Source organism: Onychostoma macrolepis, chromosome 14, assembly GCF_012432095.1.
Source record: "Onychostoma macrolepis isolate SWU-2019 chromosome 14, ASM1243209v1, whole genome shotgun sequence".
NCBI classification, from domain to species: domain Eukaryota; kingdom Metazoa; phylum Chordata; class Actinopteri; order Cypriniformes; family Cyprinidae; genus Onychostoma; species Onychostoma macrolepis.
In genome coordinates this window covers 10,948,801-10,968,917 of record NC_081168.1, presented here as the reverse complement: position 1 = coordinate 10,968,917, position 20,117 = coordinate 10,948,801, and the positions used below count along the sequence as shown (strand labels likewise).

Below are 20,117 nucleotides of genomic sequence, written 5' to 3'. Positions count from 1 at the left end.
GATGAGATTTGCAAAGCCTTTGCAATTTGACGTTGAGGAACGTTGTTTTTAAAGTATTCCACAATCTTTTTACGCACTTTCACAGATTGGAGAGCCTCTTCCCATCTTTACTTTTGAGAGACTCTGCCTCTCTAAGACATCCCTTTCATAGCTAGTCATGTTACAGACCTGATGTCAGTTAAATTAATTAGTTGCTAGATGTTCTCCCAGCTGAATCTTTTCAAAATGTCTTGCTTTTTCAGCCCTTTGTTGCCCCCATGCCAACTTTTTTGGAGACCTGTAGCAGGCATCAAATTTGAAATGAGCTCATTTAGTTAATAAAAGAGTAAAATTTCTCTGTTTAAACATTTATGTTCTCTAGTCTATTGTGAATAAAATATTGGCTCATGTGATTTGAAAGTCTTTTAGTTTTCATTTTATTCAAATTTAAAAAAACGTCCCAACATTTCCGGAATTCGGGTTGTACCATTGAATCAACTTAAATACATTAGTTTATACCAACAAACAAAGTTTTTATGGCTTAAATCAGTTGCAGTTAACAACTGCAGGTTGCAGTGTGAGGTTTCTTTTTTTTTTTTTAAGTCTCATGTGACATGTAAACAGTTCATTGATTTACCCAAAGAAGAACAGAAAAATCCATTTGTTGAAAGAAACAGATGAAAGAACGGACAGGAACCATGTGACATGCCATATGCTTCTAATTGATCCAGGCAGGAAATGTGAGCTGGAGTAATGTTGGGACATTGATCGCAGTGGTGGTGTTGTCATATGAAGTGAGGTTGGAGAGGGCCAGCAGGGTTGAGGAAGCAAATTGGCTGCCTGTATTTTTCTTAATACCCGTGATTTTCCTCTGTGTGGGTGCATGTAAGGTCATAATGTATTCTTATTTGAGATGAACACAATGTTAGGAGACAAGGTGCAGAGGATCAAATTAGTGTTGTGTCTGAACCTAGTTTGTAGTGAAATACTGTAAACCAGGTTGATATTCACACAAATGATTAATGAGTTTTGTGGCTCTTCTGAACATGTCTGAAATAAGATTGTAGATTTTATTTGTTTTTGTTTAAATAATCCCTTGAAATCTCAGTGCTGTTAACGATTGCTTGAGTTGAACCGGAGTTCAATTTCACCCCCTTTCCACTCTGAATCACAGGACATTCGAATTTCTAAAAAATTTGCCACCTCAAGTTCTACGAAAGACACTTGGAGAAGGCACAAGCTGCTCATATTTTACTTCCTTGTTTTTGTCCCTTAGGATTTACTACCACAGCACAGAACAGCACTTGCGTGTACATGCATGTTTGCATCAGATAAAATGTGGGGATCTGCTCAAACAATTTCTGCTGATGAGTAGTGAAATACATTATGCTAGGACTAAAGCGATTAGTTATCATTTAGACAGTTGTTGACAAAAAATGTTTGACAAATATTTTCATTGTCGAGTAGTCGTTTGATCTCATGTGACCCAATATAAGAGCCTGCAATAATGCGGTTTGACCAGCGTAGCGCTGTAGTGTGTGACTGTAACAGCTCTTCAATCAGAACTCTAGTCACGTTTATTTATGTAGCGCTTTATACAATAATATAAGCAGCTTTACAGTATTAAATATAAAAAAAGTGTCAGTGTCGCTTTCAGTTAGGATTACTAGAGTTTGTAGAAATTGAGTTTCTGTTACTAAGCAGCTCTCCAGTGTGGAGCTAGCTAGTGATAAAATCTTTTTAATAGTGAATGCAATCAATCAATAATAAAACATATTGCTACATTAAAAAGTGGGTCGCAAGACCGTTCTGAGTGGGTCGCGGATGTACGGCCAAAGAAACATCAACAACAAAAAACGTAATTCTTAATGTTTTTCTGATGCAAGACTTTTATTTTAAAAGACGTGCATGAAAGCTGTTGACACTTCTGTGAGATGCAGTTTAAGTAAAGCGTGCCTGAGAAAAACGCGCTGTCCCGATTCAGTATATGCGGTCAGATGAGATGTTGACAGGTTTAATGTCAGTGTCATTATTCTGTCGTTATTTTCGTAACTTGTTATGAAATAAAAAGTCTCTCACCTCGAACTCCTGTCCTGCCAGATGTTATCCCGTGCTCGTAGCGGGCACTCTTCTATAGCACGCACGAATGCGGCGCCGCGCTGTATATCACTTTACTAAAGCGCAGAAACTACGAGCATGCAACGCGTGAAATAAAAGTACAGTACCGATAATCATGGGGGGGGGGGGAATACTATAAGTTCATTATAATCAACATAGGAACATGAAGAAATATCATAAATTCACAAAAATCTAACCTTTAATTGGATAAGAATTTAAAATGGGGGGGAAATATCATTATGAAATAAATGGTTTTCTCAAATACACATTGGACACAATTATTGGCACCCCTAGAAATTCTCTGTAAAATATCTCCTGAAGTATATTCCCATTCATATTCACAATTTTGAGCACTCCAGGGTGATCATGAACATGGAATTATCCAGCCATGGTTTCCTGCTTCAGAAAAATATAAATAGGAGGGAAAACAAAGTCCAAATTCCCTTAATCATCCATCACAATGAGAAAAATCAAAGAATATATTCCTGATGTACAGCAAAAGATAATTGAGCTTCACAAATTAGTGAAGTGGCTTTAAGAAAAGAGCTAGAGCAGTGAAAATTCTTAATTATTGCCCTGATGGTGGAAATGGGAATTTTCAATCAACATAAAATGTTACGAAAGTGCCTGCAAGAGGACATGTGTCTATATCATCCTAATGCATGGTGAGAAGGAGAGTTTGAGTGGCTAAAGACTCTCCAAGGACCACAGCTGGAGAATTGCAGAAAATAGTTGAGTCTCAGGGTCAGAAAACCTTTAAACAAATGGTCAAACAGCACCTACATCACCACATGTTGTTTGGGAGGGTTTCAAGAAAAATTCTCCTCGCTCATCCAAAAACAAACTCCAGCATATTCAGTTATCAGACACGACTGGAACTTCAAATGGGACTGGCTTGGCTTCTATGGTCAGATGAAACTAAAAAAATGAGCTTTTTAGCAGCAAACACTCAAGATGGGTTTGGTGAACACAGGGATAAAAAGTACCCCATGTGTACAATGAAATATACTGCTGTGTTTTTGATGTTGTGGGCCTATATTTCTGCTGGAGGTCCTGGACATCTTGTTTAGACACATGGCATCATGGATTCTATCAAATACCAACAGGTAAAAAATCAATAAGTGATTGACTCTGTTAGGAATCTTATAATGGGCCATGTTTGGATCTTCCAACCGTACAATAATCCAAACACAAACCTCAAAAACAACACACAAATGGGTCACTGAGCACAAAACCAAGCTTCTGCTGGCCATTCCAGTCCTCTGACCTGAACCCTGTAGAAAATGAGTGGACAACTGAAGAGAAGAAGCACCAACATGGAGCTGGGAATCTAAAGGGTCTGGAGTGATTCTGGATGAAGGAATGGTCTCTGATCTCTTGTCAGGTGTTCTCTAACCTCATTAGGGAATTTTAGGAGAAAATTTAGAGCTGATGGAAGCAAATGGAGGTTTCAAAAAGTATTGGATAAAAGGGTGCCGTTAATTGTGGCCAATGTGTATTAGAGAAAAACATTTATTTCATAATGATGTTTCCCCTCATTTTAAATTAGATTTTTGTGAATTTTTTTAATAAAATATCAAAAGGATTAACAATGCAGATTAATTTTCACAGCAGTCTTTGATCATATTTACCAAGGGTGCCAATATTTTTGGCCATGACTGTATAAAATATATTAGTGCTGTCAAACGATTAATCGCATCAAAAATAACTTTCAAAAATAAATTTTTGTTTACATAATATATGCATGTGTGCTGTGTATATTTGTATATATAAATACACATGCATGTGTATATATTTCAGAAAAATGTTATGTTTATATATTAAATATTTATAATATAAATTATATGACTATAAATATAGACATGTAAATACATGTAAATATTTTCAAAATATATACTGTATGTGTATATGTACATAATAAATATACACAGCACACATACATAATTTATGTAAACAAAAATTTATTTTTGAAAGTTATTTTTGATGTGATTAATCATTTGACAACACTAATATATATGTGTGTGTGTGTATATAATATAATATAATATAGGGTAAACATACCTGTTAAGCTCACGTACCCATTAAGCACACTTCCATTTTTGAGATCAGATTATAAAAAGAAATAATTTATTATCCTACCTGATGTCTTAACCAGTTGATATGTTTGTTACTATATACCTCCTATAATTTCAAGTCAATCAGATCATTGCACACTGAGGTATGGGTCTCCGTGTGTTCACACTGTCTGGCGGCCATTTTGAAAGCTGTCTAAAAACTTTCACCAAAAGAGTAGACCCTTAAATGTGCGGGGGTTTTTTTTTTAGATGTTTAAGCCTTTAATTTGGGTAAGTTTCACTACTTATTGTAAAATTAAGAGATTAATGTTCAGACTTTTGCATATTATAACCTGGAACTTGGATGTGGGAAATAATTACATTAGATCCAAAAGATAGAGCAACACGGCACAGATGCTACAGCACATGGTTAGCTGACTAGCTGTATAAGATTGTGTGCTACGCTAATATATTACTTCACAAGCATTACTCACTGCCTTGTACTTTTACATCCATAATATTATAAATTGACAGTTTATTGCTGATCTGTCATTTTACAGTGCTGTAATTTGTAAAGATTTCATATTATTTTAAGTTGAACTTAAAGGGTGCACTACTATGAAAATCACACAGCTTCAGTGTGACATTAATAAGAAAAAATATAATTTCATAGATATTGTTAATAATAGTTGTTCATATTAAAATATGTATGAACTTAATACATGACCTAGACTATTTATTTAGCAAAATCCTGTCATTTTAATAAATATTACATGAAATTTATGAAAAATTGTTGCTGCTCCAATTAAGCTCAGTGTGCTCTCTTTAAGCTCATTCACATTGAACATCTATGTAAATACTTCATAAACAGACTTTAAATATTAACTGATGGTTGTCACTTTAAGTTAAGTTAATCGATTTTCTATGGATTCTGTCAACTCAAATCTGCAGACTGGCTCTGACCTTTGACAACTAGCATCAACTTCTCCAGACTGTAAATCTGTGGAAAATCAGGGCAAAAATCATGTTGTGTATTCCGGCCATAACAGACTATAGATAAGTTGACATCCATTTAAAAAGAGGTTTCATAATGAGGCTAGTTTCTGTGTTCATCCTCATGAATTAAATGTTTTATTGGTTTGTATTATTTGATTTTTGAATGTGTTACTTAGCTGAACGTGGACTAGTCTAGATGTTGCAATGTGCTTACATGACACTTCATTATGAATATATAACTGATCGACTTGAATGCCTTGTTGCTTGATTTTAGTGTTCTGTTTTTTTTTTTTTTTGTAATTGACTTTGTACCTTCAAAAAAATATATTTTTACAATTATTCTTTAAAAATTTTCCTTAAAATAAACAAGAATTTTTAATAAAACATGATGTGGGCTTAAAGGGTACAAAAATGTACCCATTAAGCACAGCCAGATTTTTTTAATTTAACGATATATCTTAATTGAAATGCTTTTGTCATTAAAAAATAAAAGGTTAATATTTTTGTGTGAGAGATTATTGTTTTATTTTAACATAACTTTTTGTACTGAAACCAATATCTTGTGCACTAAAAAATGTCTCAATGTAGATTTTGGTGAGCTTAATAGGTATGTGTATATATACTCTCCCTCGCTGTAGCATGTCTTCTGCTGCAAACTTTACCTCTTAGCACCCAGATTTAAATACAGTGGATGTGATGTCATCTGTTGTCATCATCAACAGTTCTCATGTGCACTTCTGTCAGGTGGATTGACCTACATATCAGTCTAACAGGGTTAGGGTTTTCTGTCGTGGAGTTCTGCTTTGGATGAATGACTTGGCATCTGTCTGAAAGCTTTTCCTGGAATTTAATGTGTGCTTTATGTAATATTGAAGTGATTAAAACTACTCATTTTAGATTAACCTGAAAATTGTTCTTGGTGTGATGCAAATATCACATTCTGTTTCAGATATAGCATAAGAACAGGTTTCAGCTGTTCAGGTTTGCAAAACCAACTTGTATCTTTCTGAGAGATGAGATACCTCACTGAGATATGGGTTATTGTACGTTTGTCTGGTTGTTGTGCAGGTGGTCTGATGGTAGGATTTTGTTGCTTCTGCTGATGGTATCTAGCATTTCTAAGCTTGCACATGTCTGTCATGGTTATACAGACCATGTTAGAGCTAGAAAAACAAAGATAAAAATGAAGGCTGTCTTGAAGGAAGCATATCTGTTCTGCACATACTTTATGATTTTATTTTATGTTTGAAACTGTTTTATTTCTAGTTGAGAAGTATCAGTTTAGGATTGTTTTCAGAGTCTGTCTAAAAATTAGTAGTGCAAAGGTGAATAATGTGCTTTGAACAGGAATTAAACACAATGTTATGTACAATATTCCAGTTTTTCAAATTGTATCTATGCTTTGTAATTGTCTGTGACTTGATTTGTCAATTTTTCCATGTAGATTTTATTTTTCATACATGCAGACTGTTTAGTCATTGTATATTCAGACCAAGCTGTTCACAAATGTAAAGGCATTAAAATAATTATTTATGATCATGATACCCAAGTAAAATGTAATATCAGATCATATTTTAATCATTATTGTTTTAATGTCATCATATTAATTGTATTTACAATTTACACCAAAAATTGACATAAAATTGCATTGAATTTTGCATATGCATAATGCATATTTTAATTGTATTTTCCCCCTAAAATCAATCGTCAAACCTTTTGTTGATGACCCCTGACCTGCTATAGATGACACATAACTTGGTATTAATTTTATTCTTAAAGTTAAGTTCAGATATCAAAATGGCAGAGATATCAAATGGCAGCTTTACATTTGTTTTTTCAACATGAATTGTTTTGTTTAGTTTATGGCTGAGTTGTTGACTTGATTGTATGTAATGTAGCTTTAGAAATATGCACCAATAATAATTAATGCTGATGTGTCCCCACTGCCCGGTGGTGACAAGCGGACTGGGGTCAGATACACAGGATCAATTCAGTTTAAAACTCACACTGCTCAACTCTCATGCCCCACATCGTCTGATTAGAATTAATGGAGACGGGTTTCTAGGAAGCACATGTCCTCCGGCACTGCATTTAATTTGTGAAAACCATAATGCTCTGACTAGCTATTGGACAAGATCCCGATTTGATTTGCAGACAATCTGTTCGTCCTAGCTAATGATTGGCAGAAATGACCTAGTGCCAGATTGCTTGACCAGCCTCCGAACCAGTGTTATTGGCTCTGAAAATACGGGTCATGTCCAGAACGGTTGATAACATTTCCATTAGAATCGTGTTCTGATATTAATGTTCATGTAAGTTTATTTTGCAGCTACATGGTCGAGTGATGTAGTAATGATGCAGTAATGTCAAAGCCTCACAACAGGATCCCATTTGAATGACTGCATTAACTTTTGTCTCATGTTCTGCATTTAGTAATTCTCCCCATTTTACTAGAGAGCAGAAATTGGACATGTGAGAACATGCATTTGAATGTTTCTTGTTTTGCATTTGTCCATTTGCAGGCTTTGCATTTAGTTCATTTAAATGTTGATGCAGTGAAATGAAAACAAAAACAGACAGACATTGTTTATTTCTCTTTTCTAAGATCAAACAAAACCTGATTTTACCAGCTTTTACTAGGTAATATGGTAGCTTCTTGTTGAGCCTGAAGCTTTTGGAACATGCCGAGTCATTTAAGTTGAAATAATTTCCTGTTGTGTATTAAGTAGAGCAAGACTGAAAAGATACTTTAACAAGGACTTCTCACTGCTGTAGATGACATATGACATGGAATTTAATCATCTCAATTCTCCAGCAAGACATCTTATTAAGATTACTTTTAAAATTGTGTGCACATTCCTGCACTTTTGCCCTAACTAGATCATGAATTAGTCTAAAGGATAAGTAACCAATTGTATCCTATTTTATGCAGATGACTCAATTTTTTGGAGAAACTAAAGGAAAGGAGAAAATGACAAAGACAATGATGCAAATACTGTATTGGATTTTATTTGTTTGTTTGTTCTCCAGGACTTTGAGCTCCAGGACCATATGATGACTAGCCAAACTGATGGCATTGCTGCTGATGAATTTCTCACATGGTTCTCTGACAGATGGAGAGTTTTGGCATTTTTCATAAATTGGATGCAGTTTAAACGCTCTCCTCTTTAAAAAGGGGATTTTGTTCTGTCTCACATCAGAGGTGTTGACTCTTTTTATATCCAACAATCATGTGCCAATGTCATAATCTAATTGATATTTTATTCTTGTAGAATGATATTTTAATTAATAAAATGTAATGCCATGGATCGTAGCTTTTGTGCACAACCTTATTAACACGTGATCGACTGTCTTAAGTTCAACCTTTCTGCCAGTTATTGCAAGAGAAAATCTTCAAGCAAGTGCAGGTTTCTCGTTTTGGAATTCTCCACTTAGGTGGATTTTATTTAATTTTTTTATTTGAAGGGGAATTATCTCTCCTAAATGTTTCCTTGAAGTATTTGTTTTTACAATTTATATAATTATGTTGATTCATATTTATGTTGTGAATACAAACTATTTGTAATCGCAAAACTGAAGTTGGTGGTATAGGGTAATTTTAATGCACAATAGTTTACACAGCCCAAGGAAGCATGATTTCAAACTTCAAATTGAATTTATTGTTGCTTTTCATATTTTAGTTTACATGAATACTCTACTAAACTGACATTTTGATGTTGTGTGTATTTGACAGTTTAAGTGAAAAACGGTGAGAAATAACTCAATTTGGTACTTTTGAGCTGTTGAAGAGTTAGCTCTGTGTGGGTGCGGTTTGGGTGTGAGAGCACAAAAAAAAGAACGTGAGTTCTCTGAAAAAGGAAAATGTGATAGCACTGAATCATTCATTTAATTTGTGAAATGTTTTCAATACTCTATAATACTATTTTGATATGATAATCCGTGTGAACTAATTTGCTCATTCAACCTACATGCTTTAGTGAATAAATGTTTGTGGAAATTTCCTGCATTATAAGCTGGGAACCTACTGGAATTGGTAAGTTATGCACAACCTCCACTCCAAAATTCAAGCCCTGAAGTATTTTCATTATTTTATAGGACCTTAAGTAAGTACGAACCATTGTATGGCTTAATGTAGGCTATTTTTTTTTCCTTTTTTTATTAGCAACTTGTTACTTGTTACATGGTTATATTTTATGAATTGTATATACATTTAGTTTTTTTGGTGTTTTGATGTTTATTTACATTTACATTTAGTCATTTAGCAGATGCTTTTATCCAAAGTGACTTACAAATGAGAACAATGGAAGCAATCAAAATCAACAAAAGAGCAATGATATGCAAGTGCTATAACAAGTCTCAGTTAGCTTAATTAGTTAGCTTTTTTATTATATAATAATCAAAAAGAAAACCGATAGAAAAAGAATAGAGCAAGCTAGTGTAAGAGGCATTTTTTGCTTTTGTTAATTGTATAATAAATAAAAAGAGAACAAATAGAATACAAAAAGATTAGAGAAGCTCGTGTTAATTTTTTTTTTTTTTTAAGAAAACAAGCAGTTAGTAATTGAATGGGGGGGCAAGTTTTTTTTTTTTTTTTTTTTTCCCTTAAAGAATATAATTAGAATAGAGGGTGCTAGAGTTAGAGGGTCAAATAAAGATGGAAGAGATGTGTCTTTAGACGTTTCTTGAAGATGGCTAAGGACTCAGCTGCTGGGATTGAGTTGGACAGGTCATTCCACCAGGAGGGAACATTTAATTCAAAAGTCCGTGAAAGTGATTTTGTGCCTCTTTGGTATGAACAATAAAGCGCCGTTCACTTGCAGAACGCAAGCTTAGAGGTCACAATTCTGAAGTAATGAATTTAGGTAAAGTGGTGCAGAGCCAGTGGTGGTTTTGTAGGAAAACATTAATGCCTTGAATTTTATGCGAGCAGCTATTGGTAGCCAGTGCAGATTGATAAACAGAGGTGTAGAAAATGACAACTGTGCAGATCAGGGTCTTAAATTGTATTTACATGTGTCCAACAGTTTGGTTTCGGAACTTGGTCGCAGCCTCCAAAAATTTCAAATAAAATATACGTAACAATAATAATTTTCTTTTGACCTCCTTAGGATGATGATCAACATTTAAAATAAGGTTAAAGCTCTCTTTTTCACTGACTAATCTTGTTTCATAGTCACGGAAAGCCTTTTTATTCCACAAGAATTGAAATAGACTTGCATCCTCTCACATTCACAGTTTAAATATTTCCATGTCAAAGTTGAAGCACAGAACTGAACCGTCCCGATTGTTTCACGTGTTCTTGCTTTATCACTGAGTTTTTGGGATGTCATTGAGTTGCTCATTATATAACATTACGCAATTTGGAGAAAGATCAAATAGAAGACCAGATTTCACCAGCTTTCCTTGTGAACCCAAATATGTCCTCTCAGCACTGATAACACTGCAAAGTCAGAGATACTCTGCAACACCAACCTCGACCTTAAAGGGATAGTTCACCCAAAAATGAAAATTCTGTCATCATTTACTCACCCTCAAGTAGTTCCAAACCTGTATGAATGTCTTTGTTCTGCTGAACACAAAGGAAGATATTCTGAAGAATGTGGGAAACAGAGCAGTTCTGGGGCACCATTGACTTGCATAGTATTTGTTTTCCTACTATGGAAGTCAATGGTGCCCCAGAACAGCCTAGTTACAAACTTTCTTCAAAATATATTCCTTTGTGTTCAGCAGAACAAAGAAATTCATACAGGTTTGGAACTACTTGAGGGCGAGTAAATGATGACAGAATTTTCATTTTTGGGTGAACTATCCCTTTAAAGGACTTTCAGTACTAACTGCAATTACAGCACATTAATTATTTAAACATTTTCATTTAATGAGCATGCATTGATGAACACAAGCATGAACACAAAATTAGATTCTATATTTATCTTTTTATTTTGTTGCTAAGGTTCTTTTGTGGAAATATATCATTGTGAATTCATTTCCTCCTTCGAGCATTTGTTATTTTCTCTCAGTCCATCTATGATGCACCATCAGGCTGTTTTTATGCTTTAATATCAGGTGATTTTTGGATTCAAATTACGACTGTATCTCAGCTCTGCTCATCGGCTGCTGCAGGTCAGCTGCATGAATCATTCATGCTGATACTAATATTATGGTGCTCATACAATATTAGCTTGTGAACACGCATTATTAGCTTCTGGACTCGTCTGTTGCTCCTCCACCCCAGTAAACACACACACACACACACACCTAAACACCATCATTATCTCAGTGTTTATGCTGCAAACTGATGAGTATTTGATTCTGCTTCATCTTCTGTATCTGTGTGAGCGTGCCCAGATATGCGAAAGAGCATGCATTTGTGTGTGTGTGTGTGTGTGTGACCTAATGGTAAAGAGATTTCTTTCTGCATTTTTGTGTTTAGTGCATAAGTCTTAATGCCTTGAGGGAAGGATGGTGGGCTTTGCTGGGGAGGTGGGCTGGGTGCTGAAACAAGCAAAAGCCTTTGTATTACCTTTTAAAGACAATCAATTATCGTGACCTGCTCTGCCTCCCTGTGGGGGTTCCACCTCTCCTCGAGAGCAGGCCAGGCGGCTTCGACATATGAGTCAGTGTTTGGAAGTGACAGGGCATTAGTTTGCATAGCCCAACTCATCAGAGCGCCTCCATAATCTCCAGTGTCAATGGAGCAGTTGCATAAGAAGCAGCCCCCCCACATACTCAATTACATCGTTAATGAGTTTACTGGTGATATGCTTTCAGTCCACAAATGTCATGGTGGTGAGTGTGAGTTTCATCTGAAATGCATGTCAACAGAACACAGTGCGGTAGAGGTCGACCGATAGTGGATTTTACCGATACCGATAGCTAGGTTGGACCAGTCTGGCCGATACCGATAGTTTTCAAAATGGATACTGAAAGAAAGCTAGTGCTTTACTATTTAAAAAAAAAAAAAAGCAGTAACAGTACTGAACCATACATTGTAAATGAATAAAAAATATTAATATTATTTACTATATTGATCATTAAAGTTATTTCATAGTTTGCTAATGTTAAAAGAAGAAACTTAAAATTTTAAAAATGTAGCGTATTAGTTGCTAATAGTGAATGTTAAAATGAACACTCTCTAACAAGGAACAATACTTCTACAGTTTTCATTAATGCTACGAATGGACTCTTATTGTTAAGTATTACCATTTAATTTCAACAATCATGCTTAAAGATGGCCATCTTTAAATATCTACACAAGGCCATAGCATTATAATGACATACATATGGATATTGTATGTGTACTCACACACTATGCTTCTATTTTTTTAACACTTGATAATTATTTAATAAAAAAAAAAATGTTAGTTACACACCGGGAAAAAAAGCGCAGCGCTGCGTCTAGGAGAACTCAGAGGTATCACACACACCAGACGCATTGCGTTCAATTCAAGTGGCGGTCTAAAACAATTCATTTAATCCCCAAACGGACATAAGTTTGCTTCAAGAATGAACAATGTGGCATAAATGAGTTTGAAGTTCGGTGTTTAAAAAAACAGCAAGTGGAAAGAGAAATCGCGATCTATTACAGCTCTCTATATGAAGCATACAGACTTTATTAGAGCCACAGAAAGACGAACGTTTTGCTGAAAAATGCACAATACATAATTTATAGCCTAGGGTGAAGTCATTATGTACATTCACAATGATTTGGAACAAATATAATGTAATTTAATAGAAAACTATGTGAATGGCGCTCTGTTCCGCGGCAGGATTTTCTTTCGACTGTATTTAAACGCGCGTCTGGAGTTTCCCGCTCTGTGCAGCGTGCAGTGTCACGTGTCAAAAAATAAACAACACGTGCTGTCAGTGATTTCCGCCTCTAGAGACCGCTCTGATACTGTATAATGCCAGCGGACCCTTCTCAGCCACTCCAGCAACGGTTGCAAACTGGAAAACTATCGGCATGGATTTTTGCCGATAACCGATAGTTGCGGCAATCAACTATCGGTGCCGATTAATCTGCAAAACCGATGAATCGGTCGACCTCTACAGTGCGGCTGCGTTTAAGCACAACCTACTGCTAATTCAGTTCCTCCAGTTGAATTTGCAGTGGATTCTTAGTTGATCTCTTTAGGATTGTTAATGAATAAGATTGTTTATGAATTATTACTGAAGTCTTCAGCGTCACATGATTCTTTGGAAATCAATCTAATATGCTGATTTGGTGCACAAGAAACATTTCTTATTAGAAATGCTGAAAACAGCTGTTCTCCGTAATACTTTTTGTGGAATCAGAGATACTTTTTAAAGGATTTTTTGATGGATAGAAAGGATAGGAAGAGCAGCATCGTTTTTTTTTTTTTTGTCATTGTCTTTGCTGTCTCTTTTGATCAATTTAATATGTCATTGCTGATTAAAAGTATTAATCTCTATAAAGAAAATCTTACTGACTTGAACTTTATATTGTGGTATACAATAATAAATAGTTTTGTGTATGTGTATGCATAAGGATGTACTCTACAGCAGGTCTTGGGATGACATCCAAATTTCAATAGTCAAGACCATTAGAATTTCATGATTATTAATAGTTTTTGATGTGAAATATAAATGTACAATAAAGTGTAAAATACAGTGACTTTAATATATTTCTATATTGCTGCAAAAAGTTTAGAAAATGGCAACTCAAAACAGGATGAGCAAATGAGTGTCACTTGTATTGGAGCGTGTGTAATGTACAAAATGTAAATGAAGACAGGAATTGAGGCCTTGTTTCTTTTTTTCCTTTTTAGCAGTGGATTTGCAAGGCTGCTGTTCACCCACCCGGTTCATAGTCCCTCCGAAAACCACACACTGGGTGGCCATTATGCAGAGAGGGAAGTGCACCTTCAAGGAGAAGATCCTTAAGGCAGCTGCTTTCAATGCCTCGGCTGTCATTATCTACAATAACAGCACCAAAGAGGACACAGTCACGATGGCTCATGAAGGTGAGCGCCATAATCAATATATTCTCATAATGAAACTCTCTCCTTCTAATCTGTGCCATGCACTTAGTGTCATGCAGACTTTTCTAACTTCTATTGTCAGTTCCTTTTAGATGGGACTCAAAGCTTGTTTCTGATGTAGTACTTTTATTACTACACGTTAACATGACCGGTTACTTTAAGGTCTTTGTAGTGCTTGCAGCAGATTTTAATGCAGAGTGGTACATTATCTGGAAAAATCATTGTCCAAGGACTAAATGGGAGAGTGTGTACCGTGTATGTGTATGTGTATGTGTATGTGTGTGTCAGTGCAATAAAGAAACAGTTTTATTTTGCAGCTCCAAAATTTGCAAAGTAAAGCTAACTGCAAAATGAAACTAGTCAAAACTGTGTGTGTGTGTGTGTGTAGCTGTCACTTACTCTAGAAGAGTTTTGTGCACTGGACAGCAGACAGTTTGAGGGAAAGTGTTGCTGTGCTCAGCAAAGATGTATTTTTTTTATTATTTATTTTTAAAGCATTTTGGTAAAAGCAACAGCTGACACAGTAATTTTAATGGCCATTACATTCCATTAATGTTTACTAAACAGACCACATAGATGGTAACCGGACATGAGATAACCGCACCACAGTACATCAAGCTACATATAATACATTATGGATTGTTTATTATGAATTATGCAAGTGTATATAATACTTGCATGTAGCATTAATCATGCTTTTGAAATGTATTGTAGTCCTGTCAGATAGCAGATCAAATTGTAATACGCAGTTTAATTTAATTTTATTTTGAGTACTGCCGTTTCTAACAGTGATGCCATTCGTAGTACTACTTAAAAAAAACAAAACAAAAACTGTTGATATGTGTACACATGCAAACTGATGTCTGTGACAGTTACATCACAACTATTTTTAAAATGTTTTCTGGCGTGGGTACATTTTTAAGATGCTTTGAAACTTCTCGAAACCTCTGTGTTCTGTTCCATTTATGTGGTGCTCTGTCTAGTTGTTTTTTTTGAATGCAAGAACACATCCTGTATGAATGTTTCCTCGCTCGTTCTGTGCTGCTTGCTCTCTATAAGTGTGGTTTGAGGTGTGTGGCATTTAGTAGCAGATGGGACTGGAGGTTGTTAATTCATGGATTGTTATTTTTTTAATGTTACGAGAAAATATATGGATGATTATCAGTTCCAGAACAGCAGTCTTGAGAAGCAGGAACATTCAGGATTAATTGTTTGTGTATGTAGGTATTTCGTAATTTATCTTGGGGTTATAAACCTGCCATGAGAGTGTGACAGAGATTGTTGGTTTGGTTTTTGAGGACATCCGGACGTGGTGAAGGACTGTGCGTACTGGAATCCATCCCCAGTGCAGTTACTGTTGCTCTGCAGGTGCACTCTCTCCACGCACACACACTTCTAGCTTGGCACATATCCAAGAGCTTAGGATGCACAGGGCACATAGGATTCAACCTAAAGCTTCTCAGAAGTGTGATAAGATGTATAAAGGGGTGGGTTGAATCTGCAAAAAGGGGAAGATATGGGGAGATGGTGAGTCACGGCAGCGCTATCAGAATGGGATCGATGAGATGTTTAAATATAGCAGGATTGCATGATTTATTCAGAGGGTCCTTTTCCCCTGCCACCTATGGGATTCAAACCTCGACGTACCAGCTGTTAAATCTTAAGCTACCACACGATTCAGCTGGATTTTGATTCATAGTGTCATGAGACAATTGTCCAAGGGTTCTTGATGTATCTCAATTTATTTATTTTTTATTTTTATTTTTTATCAGCAGCATAGGGATTCAAGACTTCTTGAGTTAGGGTGACTTGTTGCCAAATTCATTGTTAAGATCTTATACAAAATCTGCTTTTGTATAATGTGAATGGAATGCTAAATCTTAATGAAAATCTTAAACTGAAAAGCTTAAAGAAAAACTTGAAATGCTACCTTTGCAACTAACTAAAATAAAATAAGTTGAAGAACTAAAATTACAAAACTATAATAATAATAATAATAATAATAATAATAATAATAATAATAATAATTAGCAGTAGTAGTAGTATAATTCAAAGATAATTAGAAATATAAAAAATAATAATAAAAATGACAAAGCACATAAAATGTCTGGATCAATCTAGAAAATGTTTTGAAAGAGAATTGCAATGCATCAGTGTATGGGTTTATCCAGGTGGATCATTGTTCTTGCATCACATTATATTTTTTCTGTTGTTGTTATTTTTGAATACATGCGAGGCAATATTTTCATATGTAGATTTCAGTCACACATTCAGATCACTACCTTTAAAAAAAAAAAAAAAAATGTATTTTGTGCACCCACAGGAAGTTTGGGGTTGCATTTGTGTATGTGTGTGGGGTGGAGACATGTTTGCAAACTGAAAGCTGCAAGCAAACAGATAACATTATTTTCAAGAGCAACAAACTTAATAAAGATTTAGAAATATAAATATATATATATATATATTTATTTATTTATTTATTTATTTATTTATTTTAGTGGTGTCAAAAGTAGCGCGTTAACGCAAGCGATTAATCTTTTCAGTTTAACGCGTTAAAAATATTTAACGCAATTAACGCAGGGGAGGAGCTTGGGTTGGCATCCCCACTCACAACTGTCGTTTCTGTCACTTTTTCTCTTGACAAGAAGTGCATTTATTCAGTTGCATTTCAGACGCGCGCTGCACTTCACTTCAGCAGCAGGCGCTGTGCTTGCAGCGCATGCTCAATTGCATGCACAAAGGTGCCGGTGCACACTGTAGGCGCTGCTATCATTTCAAATCAAAGCGCAAAATAAACTACGTGCATGCAATGTTGTGGTCAGTTAAGGCATGATGTTACCAAAAAGGCGATTCAAGCTGCCGTAAAACTGTGCGTGCATGTATTTTATATGAGTAACATTTAAGAACATTAAGATCATTTTATAGAGAAATCAGTATTGGTATCAGTGATACTGGCCTTCAGTCATAAAAAAAGATGCCATTAAGCACACATTAAAAAATGTACTCTCTTTATGTTGTTTGTACATTAATTTGAAGATTGAATGTGAAATTATTGCAATATAAAAGTATATTTAAAAACTAATGTTAGGTGGGATTAATCGCGATTAACTTAAGAAAAATTTGCGATTTATTTAGTTGATTTTTTTTTTTTTTAATCGATTGACAGCACTAAAATATTATATATATATTTATGTATGTATATGTGTGTGTGTTGTAAATGTATTTATATATTGAGTATAACTGTATGACTGTGATATGAGTTGAAACCAATATTTATAAACCAGTTACATGCAGAGTGCATCTAAATTCATAATGCCACATGCTCTCTTGAGTCACTGTGGTGTGAAGGATCGCATCACCTTCACTGTCGGTGTCAGTCAGCACGTGCGGGGCTTAAGACCGCCTTTTAGGGAGTTTCCCCTTTAACACGGATCAATATTTGCATGCCTTGACCTTTATGCAAGGAACAATCAATAATGAATACAATTAATTTCCAATGGCTGTTATAAAGTAAGGTCATTTAGACTTTTTCAGCAATTCTAAATGCATGAAGGATGAGTCATTAACTATTTTACATTTTAATATTTGGCTAATTTTATTGAGATCTCTATTGGAATCTGTCAGACTGTGTCCCTACGTCTTGTTTCCCCTCCTCCCGTGACCTTATTTGGAGTTCCTGTTCATGTCCTAGTTTTTGTCATCATTAGTTAATTAGTCCCCAGCCCTGTGTAGTTAATTACCTAGTCTCCCAGAGTTCTTAAGCCCTGTGTTTCCTTGTCTATGTGTTCAGTCTTACATTGTCATTTTGGTTATGTCCGTCTATGGTAGTTTTGTCAATAAAGTAATTTGCTCCACGTCTCCTTGTTTCCCTGGTCCTGACGACCCGTGACAGAATCATATTTGATAATATGATTATTATTGTAGCTCATACTGTTTGGTTTGATAATGCTGTAAGTGTCATCAACAGACGGTTCCTGTGTACGTGAGTTATGCACCATGATGTATATCATGATGTACATCTGTTGGTTCTCATGCTGCTTATGGAGAAAAAACGGCCTTGGAGTTGGTCAGAGCTGCTCCATCAGTCACCGCTGGAGCAAATTGTCCCTGTCCTGCCCTGCCCTAGACATCATCTTTACTGCTGACAAACTGCCTTCTGAGCCAGGCAGCGTGCTAAATAGTCACGTCTCATTCACACCTGCGCATAAACATAAGTGCTCACGTACACCACTGCATGTAAAAAAATCTGGTAAACTGCAAATTAAACCTTTGTTTATGTATGATGAAACAACCATAATGTCAGACACACAAGCAGCCACATTCACACTGACATTCTTTGACGTTCAGACTCCTTTTTCACACTCCTCACACCCTTATGACATTCAGGATTTGGCTGTAAGATGCAGCAGTTTTTATACACAAGGGATGATGTACCTTTGATTACTTCCATAATAAATACATGCTTGTTCACCCTTTAGACTTACACTACAGTCGTAATCTACTGAAACTCTTAATAAACTAATGAACATTAATTATTTTAATGTGCTGATTGTATGTAGTTTTAAGCATTATCTCTTTATTGGACATATACTGTATAGAGCTGGGGTTTTTTTACATTTGATGAAAGTATTCATTCGACATTTACTCAAAATGTAGACATTTGCAACCACTAATAAAATGCTTCTGTTTTTCTTCTTATTGGGAAAAAAAAGTTCAAAGTTGCACTGAAACATTTTGATGTATTTCAGAATGTTGTATCCTGATGTTCAGGATGTATGTAATCCTGATGTTAATGTTTTGAGATTGCACATGTTTTGAGAATGATCCACAGCTTATCTTTGTGCACAGGACCGTGTCCAAATGCACCGTTTGTACTAGCTCAATAGAAATGCAAAACCTTCTCGTATACATTCTCATAGTTATTATTAAAGTTGTCAAGCTGTGCCATTTAGAAAATATAGGATTTGTTTCACTGTGCTTCACATTTCTTTGTAATTAACGTAATGCTTTAAGAACCAATAGCTCCATGTGGTGCCTTTCGTGAGGTTTTGCATAACCTGTGTCCCTTGTGATTCTTTCACAGCTCTGCCATGCTATCTGTTGCTACAAAGCTGTGAAAGTAGATTTGTGCCTTGTAGACCCTAGAGGCATTGAGACTCGTCATTGGAAAAAGCCAGTTAATGTTGTATTATGGCATCTCAGTGGTTTATCAGAGAACCTTACCTCAAAGATGTGTTCCTGCAGTCTGTCAGTCCAAACACTTGCAGTCTAAAATGCCAGAAACCACAAACACAACGATGTATGTGAAAATGTCAGGCCACTGCTAGATATGACAGAGGAAGTCTGGGATATATCTTTCAAAATGGTTTGTATTTCGAGTTAATGTGCCATTAAGGTTAATCATATCTTAGCTATAGTCAAAATAACAAAGATTTGAGTCTCTCTTGCTTAAAGGTGTTTTGACCAGCATAACAATAGTTATGTGATGGTATTTGTCATTGCATTTGTTTTCCTGTATATAGGGCAGTTCAAGTGCAGAATACGGTGAGATTAGATCGCTGACTAGGACAGGTCTGCAATAGCTTTCCATCTGTACTGTTCTAACCTTATTATTGCAAAGCCTAAGGGCCAGTATTATATCAGTGTCTATGGCACGGCCTAAGCCCTAGATCGGTGTTGTTGTGTGTGTTTGTGGTGGGGGGATGGACGGGGTGTTTTTGTCCTCATTTTGTGTTGGCATGATTACTGTGCCATTTGTGTGACTGTGAATGTTTAATGGGTCAGATCAGGAGTATTAAACTGAGTTGGACAACATCCGTGCGTTTGTATGCTTTCAATGCAGGTAAAAAAATAAATGAATTGTGAAGCTTTCCTGTAAAAATGTTGTTTGTACCCTTTTACAGGGGTGCAAACAACATTTTACAGATCTTTGTTGTATATTTTATATACTTCATACTTCATACTTTCAGAG

The 20,117-nt window shown here is 35.5% G+C and overlaps 1 protein-coding gene across 4 annotated transcripts in view; it reads left to right on the top strand.

Annotated features, from left to right (window-relative positions):
- The window catches only part of rnf130 (ring finger protein 130), a 50,779-nt gene that overhangs the window by 7,627 nt on the left and 23,035 nt on the right, over nt 1-20,117 (top strand). For 3 of the 4 annotated variants that reach the window (XM_058797779.1, XM_058797777.1, XM_058797781.1), the window contains exon 3: nt 13,934-14,128. In XM_058797779.1, the coding sequence (XP_058653762.1) occupies nt 13,934-14,128 (195 nt within the window). The remainder of the gene's footprint in view (nt 1-13,933; nt 14,129-20,117) is intronic. The other variant, XM_058797780.1, reaches the window with a different exon arrangement.